General features: G+C 37.2%; 1 protein-coding gene across 1 annotated transcript in view; it reads right to left on the bottom strand.

Moving 5' to 3' along the window:
- The window catches only part of PDE3B (phosphodiesterase 3B), an 83,136-nt gene that overhangs the window by 16,530 nt on the left and 43,849 nt on the right, over positions 1 to 22,757 (bottom strand). Inside the window, 2 exon segments of the mRNA XM_059473726.1 lie at positions 1,130 to 1,375; positions 2,008 to 2,058. Coding sequence (XP_059329709.1) covers positions 1,130 to 1,375; positions 2,008 to 2,058 — 297 coding nt within the window.

Here is a 22,757-nt window from a genome sequence, read left to right as displayed (position 1 = left end):
AAAAAAAAGAGAGCAGCTGTGAAAAACCATAATATTTCAATCTCACATACTCTTTATAACTGGTCTCCATTAATGAATATTTTTCATTTCACACTGTTTTGACTAGCTATAAAGAAATTTTAAAAATCAAAAGGTATGCCAATCCTTAGCAGCTTTTAAAGACATCCACAAAGAAAAACATGCCGAATGACTGTGATCCCTGTCCAATTGATTTCTGCAAATATCCATGTGACATTACAATGAATTTCATACTGAAGTGGTTCTGCAGGATCTTCCACAGAGTAATCTGCAGACACTGAGTTTTTCCCCCCAAAAATATGGTTCCCAACAGACATTTCACAGGCTGAATCAGGCTCCAAAACACTAAACCAACCAGATGATCAGTTTGGGCCAAGTTGCCCACTTCCTGGAAATGTAAACAACTACAGGGCATGTCCCAGAGCAGCCTCCACAACAAATCGCCTCAAGCTGTCAATACTGGGCTGGAATTATTAGCTCAGATGCTCTGCTGTTGAGTTTCTATATAATAAAATTTTTCCCACCACATTCTTTAGCATTTCATGTAGTAACTACACTCTTGCTTTCACTTATTAACCCTGGGTAATAGAGAAGTGACAGTAGATTTTACACTGGTCTCATAAAGTGATTTGCTGAAGAAAAGGAAGGGATACTTTTCCTTTTACATAGCTGATTTGCTTCTGTGTGATGGCTGGTTTGCTGTCCACAAGAGTAAATTTCTTGGGGGAAAAAGGTCAATGAAAAAAACCGCACTGACAGCAATGGTTAGATAAAGAATATAAAAGAATCAAGAACAGCCATGTTTGTCCCATATCATGAGACTATAACACCGTCAGTTTATATTTGCTGTTATTTTGAGGAATGTTGTGGTCAGGGTGCAGACCAGTGCTTGTACTGTCTACCCATCAAACACTTGAATTTGCATTTTGGTACTTATCTCCACTTCATTCAATGTGTTTTCACAGCTGCTCCCTTTTGACCTCAAACATTGTCCACAGGTACCCACTAGAGAACCTGCTATGCATACAGGAGCATTCCTTCTAGATGAATTTTCCTTTATCTATTTTTTTAATTGCAACACACGCTCAAATGCAAATAAAAGCTGTTAGACCTTGAGCAGCTTCCGGTCTTTTTCAGCAGGATCCTCTATTTCAGGACAGGGGAAGAAGCCAGGAAAGGGAGTGAATGGGCTGGCCTTTGGCCTGCATGCTCCTGAGACAGCACCAATGAGGCTGTTAATGCTTCGAAGGGAGGAGACCACGTGTGGGGGCAGGCATGGGTCACTCAGGAGCTCCGTGAGCAGGTTCCGAGCCTCGTTCAGCACCGAGAGATCCGCTCCACTCCCACCGCCAGCGCTCTGCAACACATGGAAATGCTGAAAACTATCGGCAAAACACTTCATGCTATTCTCTGTTTAAAGTATCGTGTGCATTGCAAATTTAGCAAAAATAAAATTTTTTAAAAATCAATGCAACACAATTTCTTTTAAAGAAAATATATATAGACATTCAGACAGCAGTGTCTACACAATAAAAAGAAATCCACAATTCAACATTATCTTTCAGCTTCCTTTTCTCTATTTGAAATCTGTTGGCAATTTTTAAATCTCTACTTTCATTACTTTGTCTCAGCATTAAACTTACTATTCTTTCTCTTCCAACAATATCAACACATTTTGGCAGTCAAACTGTTAGAGCCCCTTACAGAGGTACAATTTCCACAACCTCATAATTTTTATTAACCCTGACTCTACTGAAACAAGTTAGAAAAAAATTTATCCAAACAGAAGTGATTCATTTTAATTTTGCATAATTCTCTGAACTGGAACAAGAAGAGCTTACTACAATATAAGAGACAGAGGGAAAAAATAGGTAAATACAGCATCAACATAAGAACTGAAATTTGACAGTTTGAACAGTTTTGAAATCTGTACTCAAATCACATTTCACAAAAAAAAAAAAAAGACAAGTAAATTCATAATATACTGACCTGGTAATAGGGCTTGTACCATTGCTTCAAATCCCAATCCCAAAGTATCATCTGTAAAGATTAAAAAAAGGAGAAAAGAAAAGATTGTGTAAATGGTAATTAACGGGTAAAGGCAATTAATAAAAGGTGATGTGTTAATGTTGAAAAACAGCAGTGGCATAAATTTTGATTACATGATGCAAAGGGAAATGTCTCTCCCTTTGTTGTTTCATACGTAATTTGGGCCATATTCTCAGTTAATGCTCTCCAGCAAAAGCCCTAAAGAAGAGTATAAAGAAATTGCATGCAACAGAGATATTGTGATGACAGAATAATATGGCCTTATTTCAATATTTTTGGATTGCTCATAAATCATTCAACGTACACATTAAATTCGATGGTGATGCTGCTTTCCTGCTCCTATTCACTTCAACATAAAAAAGCAAATCTAGCCTAAAACCTCCAAAATATTTTTTCTTTCAGAATCATTCAAACAGAAGCATTTTTTGTAAATACAGCGAAGAAAGCATTACATTAAATCACGTACTTTTAAAGGGGGCAAAAATCTCTCCAAAGAGGTTAAAAATTGGTATTTTTAAAAAGATTTTCTTGCAGGAAGTTTTGTTAGGCTTTGCTTGAACATGGATACAAAGCCCCATGTTCTGAATAACCTCACTAAACCCACCAAACCCACAAAAGAACGTCAGCAACACAATCTGAAGATGCTATCAGCTTCAAGTACGTCAACAGCACTCGCTTAATTCGTCTTTTATACTGACAAAAAATGAAAACAACATACAAGAAATGAAATTCAGATGTCTGTTCTGTTTCAAAAGCTTTCAGTCTTCATGACTTCTCGACAGATTCTAATTACTCTTTGATAAATTAATCCATTTGCAAAATGCGTATTCACAAATTAAACATAGCTTTTCACTCTTTTACATTGCTACAGAGCACAAATAACATGCCAATACCCCACTTGGTAATTAATATTTTGCAATCCTGAAAGCTCTTCTGCTTATTTTTACAGGTGAGAACTAGGTATGTTTTGTGTTCCTCTGGCACTAACAGCATTTCCATGGAGAAAACACAACGTTCCAGTCTGGTGCTTGTCCAGAGGAAGGTGCACAAAGTGTCAAAAAAGAAACACAGGTGGGGACGTGTCAGCAGTGCCCGGGCAAGGGAGGCACTTAAAGGCACTTTTTCTCCTCAGCTGTCTTCACAGAGATGCCACTAAACTGTGTTTAAAGTTAATAGTTATGACATCTGCTTGCTAGGAAAACTGATGAGATCAACCACGAAGCATGCGCTTGAACTGGGAGTAAGTTGTGCTCTATCAGAAAATCATACTGGGTAAAGCAAGCAGATCAAAATCAAGAATTAAGAATTTAGGTATTTGAGAGTTTTGGGGGATTTTTTAAGTGAGTAATCTAGCTACCATGTCTTTTTCTTTTTTTTTTTAACTGTTTGTCACTGACAAACAGTAAGATAATGACCAACATTCTGTGGCCATACCCATTTTGCCATGATGCATTTGGTTTCAGCAACATCTTGCCAGACTGGGTTGTTTCTTTTCATTTGTTTGTTTGTTTGGGTGGTTTCATTAAATTTTCTTCATTGCGAAGCGTCTCTTTCTAGACTGACGTTGCCTTACTGTATTTAACATCAGTAAATCTTTTGGTTTCATTCTGTCCCCGCACACAGAGACTGCATTAATCTGCTTCATTAACTTTTGCCTCAATCAGCAGCAGAGATCAGCTGTCCACATGGGTTTTTGTTAGTTGTATTAGTAACCTTTGATACTAATGGGCCACAGAGTTGCGTCAGCTCGCTCGTAATCGTGCAGCCTCCATTAGGGGACACAAAAGAGGTTTTCCTCTCAGAGTATTTTATTTTTCTTTTGAATATGTGGTATGTTAGCTGATTTTATTTGTCTGCTACAAATGAGCTCACAATAATAATAAAAAAACCTTAACTAACAAACAAAATACCAAACCAGTAAACGTCTTGCTTACTCCAGAATGTTTCTGAACCAAATCATTTACTGCAACTCCTTTATCCATCCTTTAAACAACATGTACTCATACACATTCACATAAACTATGATTTTGGGGGTCAATCTTTGTGACAAAAAAGGTTCAAAACCTTCCTTTTGGTTTAAGCCCTGCTGTAGTAAATAAATGGGTTCCAATGACCCATACTCACCCAGTAAACACAAGGCAGAAAAATCTTCCAATCTACTTGCAATGCAAATAATTGTTTGATATTTTAAATGACGGGGCATAACTTTATGCAGTTTTATTTAAATGAAAAATTTCACAGCTTGGATTAATCACTGAAAATTTTCTGTTGTCATTTAAATCAGAAGATTTAAGCTTCTTCACTGATACCAATTTTACAGCAAAGAAAATAATTTTGAAATAAATAGAACTTCAGTTTACTTGTACTTTGCTATCAGATTTTTCTTTAATTCATTATATATCACCACGAACTAGAAGCTATATCTCCTGAGAGAAGACAAGGCAGTATATTAACACAGCCAGCAGCTACCACAGCCTGTCACATTTTCAGGGGTCATTCCACATGCTACACATCAAAGTAATTAAAATGAACTCATGAGAAGTTCAGGTACAAAGTAGGAATCTCTGCTGCTAAGCACGACTGGAAAAAAATGCAGAACTCTATAAACAAAGAATATTTTTCCACGATAAATCGGACTTGGTACATCTCTGCACTAAGCAAACCCGCGCAGGTTAGTAGCAGTGAAAGGGGGGTTACCTTTCCTTGGGTGCCCAGAAGGCACCACAAGATGGCACTCAAAATCCAGAAAGCCTCCCCCACAAAAACAATTTCTGGAGAAAGCAGCAGAACACAGCACGATATTCCTTAACACACCTTCTGCAGAATTGCCAGGGTTTGAAAGACAAGGAGAGTGACGATTTTAAATGGTGACAGCTGATGAATTCTTTTTCTCCGTTTGAAGAAAAATTTTCTCCTAAGAAAACTTTATTCTTTCTCTCACTACCTACCAGACTTAGTTAAAGTAGCCTAACTCCTTGCAGTGCAAGTTAAATCTGGAATACAAAACAAGCAGCATTTCTGGCATTATTTTTTCTTGAGAGCTTAGCAGTCTAAGTTTTATTTCATTACTGTGCATCAACAAAAGTTACAAAGTATTCCCAGAGTCACACTAATCTTACAACAGGAGTAAAAAGACACCCTTTATTTTGACCTACTGTGAACAGACCCAGAGGCCTTAAAATAGGTCTTAGGCAGAGCCTCAGCAATTTCTGATTTTGCAACCACGAGATTTCTTGCAGAAAGATCTGTACTCTGTAATACTAAGATTTTGTAATCCATTGCACATAACGTTCTTCCCTCACCTCCTCCATCAAGAAACACCTTATCTAGGATGGACTTAAGTCATAAAAGTTCCAAGCTCCAACTTAGACCTCTGCTCAGTAACTCACACACTTTCGGCTTTGAGCGTCCATGGTCAGTGGCAACATTGCAGCAATCACATTGGAGCCCCTCTGAAAATCCAAATTCAGTGGGCTCTGATACTGCAAATGAACCTCTGAAAGGTGGCAAATCTACAGCCATTCCCACCAGAAATGCGTATAGGACATTACCAGTCAGATTGGAAGAGAAGTTCTCATTCCAAGCCCAGAGTCTCCCCACTTAATCCAGAGAGCCATGAACACTCTTTCCTAATTTTGTATAATTGCCTGACAAGCTGGTCAGGGGTTTGAAGGACAGCTTCAATCGAAAATAGCTTCAAATAGGAAAAAAAAACTAACCAAAACAAAACCCCACACATGCACCACACCTTGTTCTGTAACAGTCAGGGTCTGTATTACTTTCAACTATAATAATTGAATCTATTTAGTCTCTGAAATAAATTTCAATGTGGCTAAAAGAAGACAAGGCAGCTTAGAGAACCCCTTTAAGTACAAGTGACTTTTCCCTATTTGGCCATCATCAGCCAGCATAGGTCAAACTGAAACTTGTCACTCAAAACAGCCTAAGAGCCTCAAGAGAATTAATTTGCATCTCTGAAAACAAGTTTTTAAAGGTTAAAAAAGTTGTTAAAGCTCAACAAATTCTCCCCAAAGTTGCTGTTCTGAGCAATGAACACTGTATTCTGTACCATGGGTGTTCAGTCAGATCTTGGGAGATTTTAAATACCTGTCACTTAGAGGATATATGGAGTAAAAAAAAAAAGACAGTAGGCATCAGGCCTGTTTTCTCAAACCATAAAAACAATATTTCCATGTACTTCAGAAGAGATCCCATGCTACTTGAACACAAGGATATCAACCTAAACATCACCAAAGCTTAAGGACAGCACTGTGACAAAGCACACATCATTAGCAATATCAGAAGCATGTTAAAAAAATAACAAGGTAATGGTGACAGAGGCCTTCCCTAAACCAGCTTCAAGCTCCAGCAGCAGCAGCAAGGCAAAGCTGCTTTTCACAAAATAAAAGGCAGTAAGTGCTCCTCTGAGAAGTTGATAGTCTAAGCAAACTAAAAACAGATGAGAAATGGGAGAAGACAATCAAGGCAAACCAGCAGGGCTTCAGGGGGTTTGTTGGGTTTTTAATTCCTGTTCCATAGGAAAGGTTATCTTTCCTGTGGCAGCGCACCCAGTGGTTCCAGGGCCAGGAATAGATGTGCCTTTCAGAAGAGTTGATGCCATGGAGGGTGGAGGCTTTTTACATCTTCTTTATACAAATAACACAACTCCATTTGTCTAAAGATCTGTTTGAGGAGCATTTTCAACTTCCAAAGGCTTAAGCATGGTAAAAGAGTATGGATTTTACTTTTGTCAAGCTATAAACGACTGAAACTACGATAAAAGTGCACTAAGCATTTTTAAACCTTTTTTAAAAAATTTAATCTTAAAATATATTCGACTAGACAACTGTGCAATAATGTTTTATTAATAATTTAACTTATAAAATACAAAATTATATCCGCTTAGTTACCCTAGAATTATTTGTTTGTGACACGTTATAGTAAGAACAATACTAATGCTTATGCAGAGATTTAAAATACACAGCTACAAAAAAAAAAAAAAGAAAGTTTCAGTGCTTTAGAAATCTAAAAATCTATTTTGAAAGCTGAATAAAACCAACGCTATTCTCCTTTTCCCAAGCTGAAACATGCACACTAAGGCCACACACAATGTTAAAATTTCCATCATTACTATATGACTCCCTACACCTAAATAGGATTTCATGTCACTGATGATACTTTTTAAGAGACCCAATGTATGCTTTAATGCCCATAACAAAAAGAAAACTTGTCTTATTTGAGAACATCCATTCCATTCCATGCTCCAAAATTATAACGGAGAAAAACGAGCACAAAATTGAGTTTCTACTTCTGAGTCTTTCATTGATCAAATATAAAGGATTCCTAGTTGCCAGTAGCATCTGTTTGACACCATTAGGCATTAGCTCCGTAAATAAGTATTTCCATAGCAACCAAGCATAGAATTAACTAAACAATGAAACCAACATCACAGCAACTTGATTCAGAAATCAACTCTGCGAAAAATCACCTCATTCAAAAGCCAAATTCTACAACTAGATAAGAAATAAATTCATTGCAAAATATGAAAAAGATTGTTACATACCCATTTCTTTTCATGACTGCCTTTCAAACAAGATTGATCCATTGCTTTTATTTCCAGATTAGTCTTTTGTAGCAGCTTACAATCAATTACAGTTTTTTATCCATGTAATTTAATCATGCAAAAAAAACCCGAGAGCATTTTACAATCTTGAAGCCTTAGCGGTCTTATTTATTATTAGAGGTCTTTTCCCTCTCTGTAGAAAAGGTAGATGTTGAAAAAAAGTATGTTAATAAGTAGTTAAATTTTATACAGTACGAACTAAAGGTGATGCAACCAAAGAATGAGTCTCAAAGTAGAGGCAGCATTATTTAGATAAAACAGACAACGTTCTGTTGTGAAATTCTGCAGGCCAAAACAGCAGCCACTTGCTGTGATCAAGACAAAATGCAGCCCTCAGTACCATACCCTGGGCATTTAGAATCATCATGGTATTTCTCCACTCCCTAAACCTTCCCATGAAAATAAACGGAAGAGGAGAAAAAAACCTACAGTATTTTTGGAACCGTAATACTTATCACTTCCTGACTCTATACACAATTTATTTATCCAAGGGTATAAAATGGCCAATGGGTTGTGAAGTCTGCAGATAGCCACAATCTTTGAACAGAAGCTGTGTGTGCTTTCATGGTTCTGAGGTTTGGACACATATCCTGACGGAAACAGTCACATCCCCTGTCCAACGACTCAGTTGTTGACTCTGCTGCACTCTTTTATGAAAGACATTACTTTTGCTTTTTTAAGAGCCCTAAAATCTTCCTTCAATGGAAAGAGACTCACTTCTTCTTAACTGCCTTAATTAACACTCTTCTGTACACTAAGTAGTACCTGCAATATATTTGGCTGGGCACGTAAGAACAACACTGGATCATGCAGGTGTCTCGCCACCACAATGTTTCCAGCAGACTCCAAGTATCCTGCTCTCCCTTGCAAATAACAAATCTTAGACAAGAGCTGCACCTAAGTAAGCTTTAATAAGTCACTTTAAAGTTTTCACAAGCTTAGTTACTATTTTCAGTAGCTTTGCCCTCAGCACAGATACAAAAACAGAGCAAAAAATGCTCCAGTGTATGCTAAAGCTTCAAAGAAGCCTTGAGCAAGCTCATTCTTACAGCTAAAACTACTCCCTGCAAGCAGATTTTTTTTTTTTTTTTTTGTTTGGCTGGGGTTTTGTTTCTTTTTTCACATGTTTGTTTCATTTGTTTTTTTTTTTTAAAAAGACATGCTAGTTCTGCTTTTGTACCCAGGAGTATCAGCAGGACAGCATCTACTTTGTCTGCTGTAGAAAGTTCTCAGTTCTTATTGCCTGTTTTAGTTGATCTGATCATCTTTTTTAGATATATTTTTTAAGATCTTTAAACATTTCAAAAAGGTTCTAAAAGGTAGAAAGTTGAGGGTTTTCTTCTTATTATGTAGGTAATGAAAAAAAAAAAAAAACTGTCTAAAACCACACTTAGATCATTTCCTGTTCCTTCTAGGTTTTGTCAGACTTGCACGTCAGAGTAAAGGCCAACCAGTAATTTATGACAACTGGGGGAGGGAGGGCAGAGGGGGGGAAAAAAAGCCTGCTATGTGCAGATCCTTTAATTGCCCATTATAAGCATTTTCCTTTGGAGCATGTGGTTCTAATCACCATCAAAGGAAAGCAATAGTGCTAGGTGGATTACTGCTCTGGTCCGGTGCAGTTGCTTTGGTGTTCTGGCATTCTGCACCACTTTTACTGTCATCCAAAACCCAAAGCCCTTTTTTTTTTTTTAAAGTGGTGTTTATCTTGCAGAAAGCAAGATCTAGAAATTGCTCCCCAAACATCCTTTTCCCATTTACCTATTGGCATTATTTTACAATTATACACAGTAAAAGCCTTTACTGCTGTGTTGACACACTGTTAATGCATCATGTTGGAACAGACAGAGGGAACAACATCACATTTTATCTTCCTTCAATAGAAGGATGTGCAAAAATCTTATGCTGAAATATTTTACTGCATGCTGATGTATGCTTAATGCAGTAACTAGAAATACTAAGAAATGAACCAATTTCTCCTTCTTACAACTTACATTTTTCAATCAATTGACGTTTTTCCACCTATTACCCTGAAATACAGGTTTGAATTTTTTGGTTTTTTTCTTAACAGCAAAGAGAAACTATTCCATAGGAACACAAGTGGGTTTTGCAGAATTCAGCTGAAAAGAGGGGATACTGAATTTTTCACTCAGAGTTTTCTCACAAATTTTCTCTGTAAAATCTCACACATATGTATAAAATTATTTATATTTTCCTCTCTCCCCACTCCCTCTCTAAAACAAGAAGCATAAAATTAAACTGTATAACTCATTTAGTGAAAAATTACCACAAATCTGAGAATGGTTAGCATCAAATGAATTAGACCAAATGATCATCTAGTTCAGTATCTTGTCATTAGCTAAGGATATTCTTAACTAAACAGCAACAAAGCCCAAGAAGCCATATGTTACAACATATATTTCATGAATATCACAGAAGTCAGATGATTTTTCACCTTTGTCTCTCTCAGACCTAACATAATGTTCCAACATCACACACAAAGGCATTTCAGAAGTTAAATGCAGATTTTGCAAAGTTCCCTTTCACTGTGGATCCATTGCACAGTGAGGAAGCAAACAACCAGCAGCACTTTCATGCAGCTCACCCACTGAACAATTTCATTTTACAAAAGCTCCGAGTTGTTCTCCAGCTGACTTCAGACTATGAGGCTGCATTTTCATATCCCTCAGGCTACTTCAGGGACACAACAGCAGAACAAACCTCTAAATCACTGAACACCGGCACTTTTCACTTGATTCTGTTAATTGCCATCTTAGGGGGGTTTTTTCGGCAAAATTGCCACAGGGTACAGGCTTGACACAAATGAGTGTTGTTTTCTTTCAATGACTTGAGGATGACCCAAAAAGAAATATTAGAGGGACTGGAGTTAGAGAAGTAAGCTGAAAGAAGCTGGTCAAGATGCCAAAGAAGATATTATGTCATAAAAGAAAGCAAATATTGCTGCAGTGCTTTGGTTGGAAGTTATACACTGGGGCTGAACTGACTCCATCCTCAGTTGCTGAAGCTAAAGATTTAAAAGCAATAATTTAAAGCCAGATGAGAATATAATTATGAGGCTGATTACAAGAGCAAATACGTTAGTGAAAATTAAATCAGTATTAAGAAAATTTATCTTAATGGACAAGTTTCTGGTTGAAGTGCCAGGAAATACAAGATGATATCTCTTAGGGGGAGAAAAATATTGAAACTCTGAAGAATGTAATACAGATTGCTCTCAGTAAGAGAGGGGAATGCAAATTGCTGCATTCTACAGAAAGTGCCAATTTACTTTTCTCTAATGTATTCATGGTAAGTAGTACTTTAGTTGGCAGCTTCATAAGCAGCTGAGAAAAGAATCAAATGACAGCAGATTTGAAAAAAAGCATATTCCTTTTCCCCACATAGTAACACTGTGATGCTGTTCTAAATAAAAAAAAAAACCAAGAAGGATGCCTTCCCACTTGTTGTAGCATTAGGTGATGACTAACTTAAACAAAATGACTTGGGAAGATCCACTTTGTGCCCAAAATGCAAATCTTGCATAGATACTTGTTTATCTTACATGTGCAAAGTGACAAAGGAATTACCACCACCAGTATGGAGAGTCACAAACATCGTTGCACCTTGCCTCACGATCAATTCATCAAAGAAAATATGCAGTCAGACTGCTCTGGTAGTGGCTACCATTGACTAATATGGTGAAAGAGTTCTCTGTGAAAATACTGAAGGCTCAGATTTCAGCTAAAAGAGGGAAAAAGATTCCCAACCAGCCTCAAACTCCAGAAGTCATTGTGAAATACTGTGGGTTTAATGAGGTTTAGTAGCACACCCTTCTTAATGTGATTCCCTTTATGTAGGTGTGAACTGAATTTCACATTCTGCTAATGTGGTAACTAGAGGTGCCTTCCACAATAATCATTTCATAAATCAGATATTCTTTTTTTCACTGGCTTTTCACATAGTATGTTCCATTCTGCTGTTTCAACTACCACAGGACTCTCACACACTTAAAGACACAACTGTGCAACCTACTAAACACAAAGGTAGTGGAAAATTGCATCCAAAAGCCTATTTCCATTCCATTGTTTTGATTTACTCTCTAAGCTACTTTGCTACCCTATCAGTAGAGCACAAGTTACAGTTACCTACAGCATTCTTATTGCAAAGGTTTTTAAGTACCATCAAGTCAAAGCCTAGCACAAAAAAAACAGGGGAAAAAAATTTACGCTGACTTGTTCCCTGGTTTTGTTTCTATGTTTTCCCACAATTTTGATGAGCGAAATCCTGATCCAACCTCCCCCAAACTAAAAGAAAATATTTTTTAAAAAAATCAAACTTTTGTTTCTATAACACAGGATGAGTAAAATCATTACTCAAAACTCCCACTCCCCTACAGAAGAATAAACTACTTATAAATGCCCAGACTCAACAAAACCTCTTTTTTGCCTTTCATTTTGGTAGCAAGACTCAGATGGAGAAACTAATATGAAAGAAAGAGGTCAAGATGGGTCAAGTGTCTTCCAGTGCCTGCAAGATAATAAGGACAGCTTGCCAGTTTTCCCTATACAAGCAGAAAAGCATTGGAATCTTCTTTTAAACTGCAAGACAATTTTAGCAAAATCATCACAATAGTGAAAGTTACATAAACATCTACAGAGACCAACATTGGCAGTGAGAATATAATTTGCCATTTGGGACAAGTATTACTTACAATAAAGTTGCAGTGTAGAATGCCCAATAAATCCATCAAATTTTATAAATGCATGCAAAGGAACTTTTCCTTGGGGAACGACACTAATTTTTTTGTTTCTCAGCCTTTTTTTTAACAGTGTTTAATGTGTTTGCTATGAAATCTCTTTCAGACTGTGTTTTCAAAATAGTTACTAATAAGACAAACCTAAAAGAAAGAAACTTACACTCATCTGTGACTAATTCTATGTTCTTATCAACAAATTCATCTCTCAACCAGCATCTCATAGAACTTGCATATGTTTTGATTTATTTTCTGTAAAGCAGAAAAGGGGAAAATACCAAGAATTTTAACCATAGAAAAACAATAGGATGCCAAGACTCCCAGCATTATCTGACTAGAAAAATACTGTCCCAGTGAGAAAAGCAGGAAAGCTTTGACAAAACTTATCAGACCATTTTAATTTGCCATTCTATAAAAGAAAAAGTCCCCAAAACCTCATAATCTTTATTAAAAAGGCAAATATTTATATAGCTTGGGGGTTTTTAACCAAAAGCTATACACCTCATGATTTATAAACAAATGTTTCTTCCAATTCAGGAATTATAATTTTACTCTCAAATTAATACATATAAAAATATAATCTGAAGCATTTCATTATTTAATTTAAACTGATATGAAGCAATTAGAATTTTTTTCTCTATTTGAGTGTCTTTAACATATGAGTTTACTTATGACATCCAAAATATGGATTTTAATCAAATACTCTTGCAAAGCACATACTAATTAAAGTAGGAGAATGTCTGGACAAAACAAATATTCAGGTATTTAATCATTCATGTAAGATAAGATTTTATTGTAGGAACCTTCAAAGGAATAAAATCTGTACATTGTGTTAAAATCAATCACAAACTAGGTCTTGTACCATAGGATCAGAAAATGACAGCTACACCACCAGCTTTTAAAATGATCCAGAAAAATGTGAGGAAAATGTCAGAAAATTTGGATAGAAATTTGGGGATGAGATAAGGACAGAACCCTACAAAATTAATTTATAGCTACACCATGTAAATGTAATATTGACAAAATCAGTAGGATTTTCTTCACTAATACCTTGCCAAACAAATCTATTGGACTTTTTGAAACAGGCTGCACACACCAATAAAAGTGGACCAGCCAGTCAGTGTGCTTTGATTTAAAAACCAAACACAAGCAAAACACAACGAACAATTTTGATATGGTCTGCCTTTAGTGATCCTGAAGAAATTACATTTACATGGGAAGAAAGGAATGGCTCTCCTCAGGATGAGTGATTTGTTAACACATAAAAAATAAAGAGAGTAGAATGTTCACAAAAAATAAAATTAAAAAAAGCCCAATAGGTACTTCCTCAAAGATTCAAGCTGAGATCTATCCTAATCAGCCCACTCAAAATTAATTTCAAGAGCAATAGATGTCTAAAGTGTCAACATGCATTGACAACACAAAATTCCTGAGGATATTCAGAAATAGAGTTGATTGTGAAAAAATAGCAATAGGCCTTAATATAGTGATTAATAGGAATAAAACCTTGCTGAAATTCTGCACTAATGAGTAAATGCTGAGAAAAAAAAAAATTAAAATATTTATATAAAAATCTGGGCTTGTATTACAGCAATAACAACCAGAAAAACATCTTGGAGTCAATTGCTTCAGCCCAATTCTCAAAGATGCTAAATGAAATATTAGAAAAGGAACATCAAACAATACAGACAAAACAACGTCACTGCATAGATCTGAGCAACACCCACAGTCCGAGCTGCAGAGAGACACAAGTATTGAAGAAATAAAAAAGGGCAGGCTAATGAGAGAAATCAAAGGGATGGAGCAGCTTCTACTGTGAGGAGCTGCACAGGCTGTGAGACTGGGATCTCTCAAGCGTGAGGAAAACAGGGATTATTACAATGCCCTGTAGTTACCAGTGGCATGGAATGGTTGGTCTGTGCTGTTCACAGGCTCTAGAATGGGGGCCATGTAATTAGACCATCTGGCAGCAGGCTTAAAACACGCCTAAGGAGGTATTTCTCACACACTACATAAATAAATTATTGCAGTAATTGCTGCTGGTTTTTACAGGAAAAAAAATGTAACCAAATACGTTATAAAACTTCACACGGACTCATCAATCCATGGCTACTCACCACAGACCCAATGTATCCTCTAGCTAGGGATGACAAAACATGGCAGAGAACCCCAGAAGGGAAAGAGCCACTGCTGAAAGAAATGCCACTACTGACTATTGCTAAAGATAAAAAGCCTGGGCTTGATATTATCTCCAACTAATGTAAAGAAATGAATTATAAAAATGGGCCCATCTTAGAAATCTTCCTAGTTGCACGAAACTGTACTGTTCTTTATATCCTTGGGAAGTTTCCTAATGAGGCTTATAGAATTGCTCCTCTCATCCATTTCTGTCTGAAATAGAGATCTCCAGGCTTTTTCTGTAAATCTCAAAGAATTATTCAGGTTGGAAGGGACCTCTGGAGATGGTCCAGTCCTATGCCCTTGCCAAGATAGGGTCACAGGAGCAGTGACACAGGAACACATTCAGGTGGGTTTGGATGTCTCCAGAGAGGGAGACTCCATGGCCTCCCTAGAACAGCTGTTCCAGTGCTCTCCCCCCTCACTGAAAAGTTCTTCATTTTGAGGTGCAACTTCTTGTGCTTCAGGTTTTGTCCACTGCTCTGGGCACTACTGGCCATTGTTCTGTCCCTGGGCACTACTCAAAGAGTCTGGCACCATCCTCTTGACATCCACCTCAGAGATATTTGCATGCATTAATATGATCCCCTCTCAGTCTTCTCCCCTCTTGACTAAATAGGCACAGCATTCTTCCTCCACTCTTGCAGTTTGGAATATTCTTCCCTTCTCCCCACCCAAGATGCTGCCAAGGGCAGCAGCAGTCTCCTACTCCACCCAGAGAGTTCCACATGACCCACTCATGCACTTTAAAAGAAATAGACTTTTATAAAATATATATTATCCACCTGATTTGTTTATATTATGGCTCAGATATTACTTAATCAATTGGCTCCTTTTGCAGAATAAATGACATTAATGATCTAGCTCTCCTCCAGCAATAACTAAGTTTGTGGCTTCTTCAAAACTTAAATACACAACAGATCAAACAGCTTGGGAAAGCCTAATCACATTCCTTTTCAGGCTGTCTATATTTTTATATACACAAATGCATATACATCTGTATATGTACACATGTATATCCACACAAACTCTACAGAAAAGGGTCTATAAAGCATCCAATCACATTATAAAAGCTCTTTAACACATATCATTGCACTAACAGTATTATCACCTCTGTCATGCTACAGCATCAGCAAACTAAGTAACACAAATGAAGAAACATTAAAACATTACCTGGCATAATGGTCAGAAAATGCATGGAAAAAGTAAGCTACAGAACTTTTGCTTTTTCATGCAATGCATCTCATCTCTTTTTTTTCATTACACTTTCAAAATGTGAACATCTGGCAGGCAACTAAAAATAATCAGGAAGGTTCAGTAGAGACAAACAGGGGGTAGAGCAGCACTTGCAGCAGCAGAGATCTCCAGTAACAAAATGCAGCACCAAATATTAAACACAAAACTGAACCAAGTGCAGACAGCAAGGGAATAGAGCTGAGAATTTGCTTACACTGGTACTGAACTAACCAAACACATTGATCAATCTGTTATCACACATCCAATTAGAATCTAATTTTGGAGATCAGAGGAAACTGCAAGTCTAATCCGAAGATGACAGGCACTGTCACAACTGTAACTGTAAAAGGCACAGGGTACACATCTCTGAACATCATCACTGAGCAGCTTAAAAGGGCCTAAATTCAGAAAAGATGTGTAAGAATTCTTGAAGAGATCATCACTTTCCTTAAAACTAGCTAGAGACCTTCAGAAGTAGCATTTGAAATTAGAATGTGTTCATTATAACGACATTTCTAAATAAGAACAAGTGTAGTTCTTTCCCCATTCTTCATCCTCTAATAATTTTACTATTACTGATTGGAAATAAATTAGATGAGCAGTAGCAAAAGGAGAAAAGGAGGGCAAAACAGAAATGAGGAAAATATTATTGTGAGATCCTAAATTACTATTCCTTAACTCACTATGTTCTTTCAGAAGAGTTATTTAATATTTTTAAAGTATTTTACAGACTTCTCAGATTTTCATACAAAGATCTGCTCTATTTACACAAATGCTTATTTTTTAATTTGATGGTAGTGGCTGCTGATCACATGATCCATAAGAAAGAAGAGAAAAATAAACTGTATATAGAAAAAGTTCTATTTATGCTAATTAAATTGGAAAAAAATCTCAAACCACTGACATATAATTTTATACACCATAGACACCATTAAATAAAGACATTTTGCAGACAAAAGGTTAAAATTAGGCAGCCATAAACCCAGAAAAGTAAAAACAGATGGACAAAATCTTGTCTGAAATATATGGAAACACAGAATTATTTATTCTATGGTACCTTTTTTCCTTTACTTTTTTTTTTTTAATCCTTTCTTTTCAATCTGCCTTTTTGTGCTGCCTAACTTTTTGTATTTGTTTCTGCCAAGGACAGTCAGCTGGCCAATAAGGGCAATTAGATCAGCAAGACATCACATAATTGCTATGGATTTTGACCTAAATATCATTCAGGAAGAAGCTGATGGGAAAAACAAAACAAAACAAACAACCAAAAAGCTCTCAAATTTTGAGGCAGACTTCATAAAAAAGAAACAAAAAATAAACAAACAAAAAACCCCGAAGGTGATTCACCTGAAAATTACCCACTGCATTTGCTGCTTCTTTTTTTGTTCCCGCTTTCATAGTTTTACAATAAGACCCCATTAGAGTTTGCCCTTATTTCAACCCCTTCTCTCCCTCAGGCCATTAGGATTTCGATCATTCCAGGCCCATAAGGGCAGTGGTTCTTTCTTGGTCAGAGAACACAGTTCCCATGGAATCACACAACACCCTAAATTGGAAGGGACTCACCGGGATCATGGAGCCCAGCTCCTGGCCCTGCACAGGACACCCCAGAGTCACACCCTGTACCCAAGAGAATTGCCCAAAAGCTTCTTGAGCTCTGTCAGGCTGTCAGCACTGCCCTGGGGAGTGTTCCAGTGCCCAAACACTCTCTGGGTGAAATCCAAACCTCTTCCAGATACCCAGCCTAAATGTCCCCTGGCAGAGTTTCAGGCCATTCCCTGGGGTCCTGTCACTGGTCACCCCAGAGGAGAGATCAGTGCCTGCTCCTGTGCTTGCCCTCGTGAGGAAGCTGCAGATTTCAACAAGGTCTGCCCTGTCTCCTCTTCTCTGTTACACAGTTATCAGTCAGAAATGCTCATTAAAGACCCATTACTAATTCCAGGTTAAATTGGACAGGGAGGACACCCTTCTTCCTTTGGAGCTCTGTGCTGGCAGATGCCTCTGCTCCCTTGTGCTTCAATTATGCCACTGATTGCTGAAAGTATCTTTTAACACTGAGGAAAAGCAGCCACAGCAGCTTTAACAGCAGATGACAAAGCAGGATACACAAACAGTTAGAAAATATTAGGCCCAGAGGGACTAATTTTATTCTTTAATTACATAAAACAGAGCAGAACATAGTAATTTCTGCACCCATCCCATAAGTACCAACTGCTTTGCTCTAGAACCTTTTTTTAATGGGAATGTCTGGGTCTTATCACAAAAGTTAATTTTAGTTGAAAGAGAGAATGTGTGAATGAATGCTTTAAATATTTACTCTAGACTATGTCATATGCAGCATTATTGCATTAAATCACCTCACCTCTCCAGATTATGTGGGAGCACAGAAAACTCATCCTCCAAAAATTAATGTTATTTTAAAAACTAATTCTGTGTTGAACAATTATAGCAAGAGAGAGTTTATATCTCTCTTCAGATTCCAACCTCCTACATCTTTTGCATGTCCAAGGAGGAGTCCTATGTCAAGTTCAGCAGAGCAGGAAGATCACTGTTACACTTCAGCTCTTCCTCTCAGGAGTAAAACAAACAAATCTTGCATTTCAAGACCATCACAAATACTGGGGGGCTGAGGGATCAACATCTGCCATAACCACAAAACCTAAACTATTTAAATGCTTTAACAACTAAAAAGGAATTTATAAAAAACATCATGATAAAGACAGACAGACTTTGGTTCCGTGGGCAGTTTTTAATCAGAACTGCTCCCAAGTGCTTCACAGTCAGGCAGGAAAACACAGATTTAACAGCAGTCCATGTACAAAGGTAGACTGGACCAATATTACAGATTAAAAGCTCTGACAGAGCTCAACTTAAAAGAATTGCTTCCTCAAGGAAGAAATAAGCACTATTTTCTCCAAGATAAATTTGGTTAGAGACCGATTCTTTCTCAGAATGTATTTCCCCCACATTTATAGAAGGTCCTAACTGAGCCTGAAGTAGATTTAGAAAACTTTCCAACTTGCTACCAGAGCATGAAAGTTTAGGACTTCACTGGAGGAAATTATTGGTGTTTCCCAAAAAATCCTTTCATTCCTGGGGACAAGCCTAGATCAAATATCACATTTCTCAAACACAAACCTAATTGCAAAGGTGTACACAGAGACATCCCACTCTGAAGCAGCCTCCATAATAAATGTGGTTCTAAGGCATGGTTAAGTGTAAATGAGAATCTTTGAGGCACAACCTAGAAAAGATCAAAACCAATTTGTTTAAACAGATGTTACAGTATGGGAACAAAAGACTAATCAGACAGCAAAAGTAGTAAGTTGCACAAACTTGAAATTGGTGTGTAGTTTTAAGAAACGGGGATTCTAGGATAAAATTTTTAGGATTAGCATGGTTTATGGCAGTGAAAAAACACACAGAAAGGCAAGGTTTGTGTGATTGCCCATGGGTCCTGAGAGGGGAAGAATTTTTCCAGTCTCCAAAGCACTAGTATGTGCACACCTATGGAATTGAACTATGGATGAAGGAGCACAATAACAGAATTCTTAACTAGAAGGAAGTTGCACAAGTCTCATGCTGCTCTTTAGAAGGAGTTTTCTAGGATTCTGGCTATAAAACTTCTACCTGTGAGCATAAACTCCAGAAGAAAAATGTTACAAAAACTTGAGTAGACCACTGAAGTTTTCCTATTGTATGCTATTCCATTTCTTCTCTTGCTACAGCCCTTACTGCATGCTCTTACTCTCATTATATAAAGGCTATTTCCTCTTTCTCATATAACTTTTTTTTCCATCACCTTCTTTCACATAGACAGCATCAGCAATGGTCTTTTAACAGAATTTAACATTTTCATGCTGCTTATATTGTAGTGTCTGCATTGTCCTACAATCTTTTTGAAAAATAGAGATGACTGTAAAACGTGCTATTTAGACACTTCCCAAGAAATTTAGCAGGGTGTGCAAATCCCACTTTGAAATATCATCTCATCAGGTTTGCTCTCACAGAATAGTTTGAAAAAAGTAGCAATGCCCTAATTTATGGGTGCTTCTCTCACCAGCCATCTGCCTCAAGCAAAACAGCTGCCAGTGATGCAAGCTGGGAAAGTGGCCAACCTGGCTCATGTGCAACTATATACCCAATAGAGCAATTAATAAGTCACAAAACAGTGCCCAATTATGCAAGAATTTCTGAATCTTGGGGCTCAGAACAGGGTTGAGAGAGCATGAGACAGCCTGAAGGAACTCTCAGCATTCAACTGTACTGTATGGATGCTCCAGCACCACCTGATCTTCCCTTCCTAGTAAGTTTCTTCAAAAAAAATGAACCCAGATGCCAATATTTAAATTGCAGGAAATATCTTAAATAATTGCTTAAGCCCCAAGACTCACATAATGCTACTTTTCATTTAAAAAGCACAGGGTACTTATTCATGAAAAATGAGTCAATAATGATTTACACAAGTGACATTATTCTACCCTACTTATGCAAGCAAATTAGAACATTTTTTCTATTGTCTTCTTCCAAATATCACCATCTGAGTTTTGTGTATTTTGTTTTTAAAAAGAATTAGTAATTTAAAATTTAATAAATAAATCCTCTCCAGACACGAACTGAAATGCAGCCAGGGTTATTTTTTGGCAGGTAGAAAGCAAGATTCAAGCTGAGCACATCTGAGGAAGTTTTGACAGTTGTGTCATTTCAAATTAATTTTTCAATGCTCTTTTGTTCACAGCAAGTTTCACTAATTGTAAAAATATAAGAAAATTAAGGTCTACACATGTTTCAGTCTCTGGGGCTTCCATCAGGAAGAAATCAGGCTATGTTAGAGCTAAAAAGATTAGTCTACACTTTGTGTTTTGTCAGATTAACTGGAGGAGCTGTGTATTATGAGACTGTCTCCAGGTTTATTAAAAAGAACATGGACTGATCCATATGCATAATATAAAAATCAAACCAGAAACGTGATTAAACATGTAAATAGGCCTTGTTTGGTAGCAGTTTCCTGTTTTGTTTCCTGACATATGAGGGATACTTGTTTGTCAAACTATTGTTACAGTACTACTGCTTGGCCACCATCACTACAAAAGGAGATGGTCTAAAATGAAGAATACAACTATACCTCTGTTACAAGCTCTATCCCAACATTACTTCCCCAAATAACAGTATAAATAATATTAGTTTCAAATGTAGACAAACTGAGAAGATGCCTAAATCTCTCTTACTTTCTCTCTCTCCCCTGTAAAACATGTTAAATTAATCATAAAACATAGCAAATTGTTCAAAATTGTGCAAAAATAAAAAATTATCCATCATATTCTGTTAAATAGAACATTAGAAATTCATAAGATCAAAATCAATATGGCAAATTTTAACTCCAAAATTGTAAGCATCTTCTAAGAAGTACATAACAGTCCCATGCTTACTCAACCAAGCTACTTGGTTCAACAAGACACTTTTAGAGGAGACAGGGAGCAGCTGGAGGAAGACAGAACCATAAAGAACTTCACCTCTTAAGGAAACCCCTGGATAAAAATGCAACAGGGAAACTCCTGCTTGACTAACTGTCACCTGCAATGAAGTTAAAGATTTACTGAAAGGAGCTCTGTTCCTTGCAGTTTTAGCAAATCTCTTGGAAAGGTCTCACTTCAAGGGAGAAAATTAAGAACCAAAAATTCAAGACTGATGTCTCAAAAGTCGCGGAATAAAATATTGCGTGGAAAAAGAGCAAAGGGGGACAGTCAAAAACAATACAACAAAACATGGAAATGAAATTAAAACTGCCATGCATTCACAATGTTTGTGAGGTCTTTCTCCCACAGTAACCTCTATCTGGTAGGGCACAGACAGGATCTTGCCATGAAATCATTAATACCTGCAATCCCAAAACTTAAAGGAACTGGATCATAAGTCAAATATCTACCCCTTCATCAGTTTCTTTAAATGATGCAACATGTCCAAAAGCTAGCAAGCAAGAGGGGACAGATGTACAGGTAAATACAGACAGCTCAGACACTGTCCTGCACCCTTCTGCCTGCAAGGCAGAACCACATGAGCTTCACTCCTTTGGAAACTGAGCTAAAATACATATTATACCCCCAATATTATTTACTGAATAAACATACCTCTTCCTCCAAAGGAATTGTTCTTTCTGCACTACTAACTTCTAAAAAAGGAAATATAATAATTTAAATCTATCAGTTGCATGAATCTAGAATGATAAAGTTGTGAAAGGCATGAAAAAAAGCAAGGCAACTTCCCCAGAACATTGAAGGGATGCAAAGAAGCTGTGTTTCTCCTGCCACTGCACAATCTCTCCATTCCCACATCACACAGAAATGCTGAGGCCATGGGGTTGCCCCTCAGACTCAGATAAGGTCAATATTTATCTCTGACCTCAGCTCTGGCACAGTTTTGCTACATGCACCACCCTAAATTTAGCTTCATAAGCCTCAATACAAAGTGCACTGTCAATACTCACAAATCCCTCTGTCACCTTTAAGGAGTGAAACAAAAACAATCAAAACCTTTACAAAAATATTTAGCTAGATAATAACTCCACAAACTTTTATGACACAGCATTTCCCCAGCTAATAACTGGCTTTAGAACAAAAGGCCTCCTATTACCTCACTATTTATACACAGAGGATAAAGCTGACAGGACAGAAATGCCTATTTGGGGCCTGCCATTTACTTAATAAAGTCATGGCATGAGGTACAAGCCAAGGATTGACCACTTCTAAAAAGCAGGAGCCATCTGTCACACACCAACAATCTGCAAGTGCTCCAAGGGCTTTAGGAGCATCTCTAGTCATACCAGGGCACAGTTGTGAAATTTTCCATTCCACTTCACAATGCTCCTGATTTTATGGGAAGTTTAAACCCATAAATTTTGCA

The sequence above is a fragment of the Ammospiza nelsoni genome, chromosome 6 (genome assembly GCF_027579445.1).
Source record: "Ammospiza nelsoni isolate bAmmNel1 chromosome 6, bAmmNel1.pri, whole genome shotgun sequence".
In the NCBI taxonomy this organism is placed as follows: Eukaryota; Metazoa; Chordata; class Aves; order Passeriformes; family Passerellidae; genus Ammospiza; species Ammospiza nelsoni.
This window is presented reverse-complemented; position numbering and strand designations above follow the sequence as displayed.